Source organism: Vulpes vulpes, unplaced genomic scaffold, assembly GCF_048418805.1.
Source record: "Vulpes vulpes isolate BD-2025 unplaced genomic scaffold, VulVul3 Bu000000681, whole genome shotgun sequence".
In the NCBI taxonomy this organism is placed as follows: Eukaryota; Metazoa; Chordata; class Mammalia; order Carnivora; family Canidae; genus Vulpes; species Vulpes vulpes.
The window spans coordinates 583766-587683 of record NW_027325678.1 but is presented as its reverse complement, the minus strand read 5'-3'; the positions used below and the strand labels follow the sequence as shown (position 1 = coordinate 587683).

At 44.0% G+C, this 3918-nt stretch overlaps 1 protein-coding gene across 1 annotated transcript; it reads left to right on the top strand.

Annotated features, from left to right (window-relative positions):
* Positions 1 to 1980: 1980 nt before the first annotated feature.
* On the top strand, positions 1981 to 3585 carry LOC140596572 (actin, cytoplasmic 2-like). The gene has a single exon (XM_072745120.1). It carries the CDS (start codon positions 2054 to 2056, stop codon positions 3179 to 3181), a length of 1128 nt encoding a protein of 375 aa, XP_072601221.1. The 5' UTR covers positions 1981 to 2053; the 3' UTR covers positions 3182 to 3585.
* Positions 3586 to 3918: the final 333 nt, after the last annotated feature.

Genomic DNA, 3918 nt, shown 5'->3' with positions numbered 1-3918 from the left:
GAGTAGTAATCTCCCAAAATATATATCCACTCAGAACCCATGCAGGTGACTTTATTTGAAAGTGGTGTCTTTGTAGATACAATCAAGTTAAGATGAAAACATAGTGGATTAAGGTGGAGCTTAAATCCAATATGACTGGTGTTCTCATAAGAAGAAAGAGATTTAGAAACAAATCCAAAAGGAGAGCACCATGTAAAGACAAAGGCAGAGAGTGGAGTGATCTATCTACAAGTCAAGTAATTTTAAGAATGGCCAGCAACCACCAGGAACAAGGAGAGAACCTCCACTCACCACCAATCTTGTCAACACTTTAATTTGAACTTCCAATCTTCTGAATTATGAGAAAATAAATTTTTGTTGTTTTAAGCTACCCAATTTTTAGTAGTTTGCTACAGTGGCCCTAAGAAACTAATAAAACTCCCCTTAGTCTTTAGATGCATAAGGTTGCAGCTGAATTTGGAACTTCAGTTGTAGACCTATTGGAAAATGTTTCTTTCACAAATTAGAATAGCAAATTAATGGAATCCTTATTTCCTAGTGATGAAGTTTAGGTAATGTGAGATTATATATAGTGTCATGGTGTTTGAAAAATGTATGAAGAGTTTTAGGTTTATGTAGATTTAAACTTGGGGTCCTTGCTTTCTGTTACCCTTTTAAGATGCGTCTAGGTTTACTGTACAAAAAGAAGGACTTTCCAGAGAGTGGAGACAAGGATAAAGAAGAAAAGATCTGAGAGCTATTTCTAAGGAGGAAAAAATGGCCTACCCCAATATTGAGTCCCTCCCTAATGTTTTCCAGAAATATTTCAGGATTTCTATGAGCCATTGTCTGCTATAAGCTTATCACTCTTACTCTTCCCTAAAATAATTACTTATTATGACTATCTGATATAAATTCACCATAATATTTTAGTTTAAGGAAATAAGTTCATTTTTTATTGTATTATTATTGTCACTGTTACTATTTTCAATAACAAGCTGGCAATTTAATCGGGAGCAGGCAGATATGACTTAACCGACTTGAGTAGAAAAGATAACTCTAAGTTTCTACCAGCTATCTTGCTTTGTCTTTTTGCCAACAGAGATGTCCCAAGCAGAGATTGTTCCTTTAATCACAGTCCATAGTGGAAAGGCATATAAAGCATACACACATATAGCTCCTGATTAAAAGTAAATGTTCTTAAAATTACTAAAAGTAATGTTTTATGCCACTGAAGTTTGGGGGCTATTTGTTACCAAAGCAAATCTACCTAAAAACAGTCTTTAAAAATAAAAATGTAACAACTTTTACAAGACTAAGTTTAATGGTTGGCAGATGATTAATGGGTAAATTGAAATTTTGTAAATTTCTTCACCTTTCACAGCTTAGATGGAATATATATTGTTGTAATTGAAATATCACAAAAAAATAAAAACTAGAACTATTACCATTTAATATTTCTTTCTTAATTCTCTCTCTTATTAGTAGCCTTAAGTAACATTTATTAGATTTGGCAAATGTGTATGCATTGTAATAGGACTTTATGGAAACTCATATCATGGTTTGGAATCACTTTCCACATTTATGATTTGGAATCATTTTCCACATTCATGATTTTTCACATCCTTGTGATGTGCTCTGCGCAATAAAATATAAGGGAAATCACAGTGGATCAGTTATGCATTTAGGCCTCAAGTGTTATTGAATACCTCTGCCTATTTTCTGGAACTCCTTCTATGACTATGAGAGAAAGCCAAAGATAGCTTATTGGAAGATGAGAGACAGGGGGGATGCTAGATTCAGCTCTTATTGACTTGGAGGAGCCAATCATGTGTATCTTTTACGAACTTCACATTCAGCTAAATCACATAGTCGTTGCTAGACCAAAATTACCAAGGCTGAACACTGATCTGCCTTTCTGAGTCAAAATGTTTTCTCAATGTTATCTCTTTGTATTGGCGTCTTAATTCGGTAAATTTTTTCAACATTTGCTCACTCGCCACAGCCGGCCCGCGCTCCGCGTCCTCCCGCCGCTCGACTTCCGCGTCCGCGACCACCGCCTCCGCTGATCGCCATGGAAGAGGAGATCGCTGCGCTCGTCATCCACAATGGCTCCGGCATGTGTAAGGTGGGCTTCGCTGGGGATGACGCCCCCCGAGCCGTGTTCCCGTCCATCGTCGGGCGACCCCGGCACCAGGGCGTGATGGTGGGCTTGGGCCAGAAGGACTCCTACGTGGGCGACGAGGCCCAGAGCAAGTGGGGCATCCTGACCCTCAAGTACCCCATCGAGCACGGCATCGTCACCAACTGGGACGACATGGAGAAGATCTGGCACCACACCTTCTACAACGAGCTGCGCGTGGCCCCTGAGGAGCACCCCGTGCTCCTGACCGAGGCCCCCCTGAACCCCAAGGCCAACGGTGAGAAGATGACTCAGATCATGTTCGAGACGTTCAACACCCCAGCTATGTACGTGGCCATCCAGGCTGTGCTGTCCCTGTACGCCTCTGGCCGCACCACTGGTATTGTCATGGACTCTGGGGATGGCGTCACCCACACTGTGCCCATCTACGAGGGGTACGCCTTGCCCCACGCCATCCTGCGTCTGGACCTGGCTGGCCGGGACCTGACCGACTACCTCATGAAGATCCTCATGGAGCGTGGCTACAGCTTCACCACCACTGCAGAGCGGGAGATCGTGCGTGACATCAAGGAGAAGCTCTGCTACGTCGCCCTGGACTTTGAGCAGGAGATGGCCATGGCCGCGTCCTCGTTCTCCCTGGAGAAGAGCTACGAGCTGCCCGATGGGCAGGTGATCACCATCGGCAACGAGCGGTTCCGCTGCCCAGAGGCGCTCTTCCAGCCTTCCTTCCTGGGTATGGAGTCCTGCGGCATCCACGAGACCACCTTCAACTCCATCATGAAGTGTGACGTGGACATCCGGAAGGACCTTTACGCCAACACGGTGCTGTCTGGCGGGACCACCATGTACCCCGGCATCGCCGACAGGATGCAGAAGGAGATCACAGCCCTGGCCCCCAGCACGATGAAGATCAAGATCATTGCTCCTCCCGAACGCAAGTACTCTGTGTGGATCGGAGGCTCCATCCTGGCCTCACTGTCCACCTTCCAGCAGATGTGGATCAGCAAGCAGGAGTACGACGAGTTGGGCCCCTCCATCGTCCACCGCAAATGCTTCTAAATGGACTGCGAGCAGATGTGTAGCATTTGCTGCATGAGTGAATTCCGAAGTATAAATTTGCCCTGGCAAATGTATACACCTCATGCTAGCCTCATGAAACTGGAATAAACCTTTGAAAAGAAATTTGTCCTTGAAGCTTGTATCTGATATCAGCACTGGATTGTAGAACTTGTTGTTGATCTTGACCTTGTATCCAAGTTAACTGTTCCCTTGGTATATGTTTAATACCCTGTACATATCTTTGATTTAAACCCTTAGCACATGCGGCTCGGTCACTTCACGGCTGAGGTTGAGAACATGTTTATGGGAGAGAAATGAACTGATTTGGAGAATCCACAAGACCATCGGGTTCTTGATCTGTGCAGGGTATTCACGCGTAAGAGCCGCCTATTCCAGGATTTCTCTAGAGGCTGGCAAGAGTCTGAACCAGTTGTCATTTCTGTCTTGCCGGTCTAACAGGGTTGGGAAGGTCCGAGCCTTAGGACCCACTTTCCTGTCTTACCTGATGTTTTCCTGCCAGAACACCGTGGGTGGTTTATTGCCTTGAGTTGGAAAACGGTTTGCATTTACAACTGTAATTTTATTCATCCTTTTAATTTATGTAAGGTTTTTTGTACACAATTCTCAGTTCTTTAAGAGATGACAACAAATTTTGGTTTTCTACTGTCATGTGAGAACATTAGGCCCCAGCAACGCGTCATTGTGTGAGGAAAATAAAGTGCTGCAGTAAAAAAAAA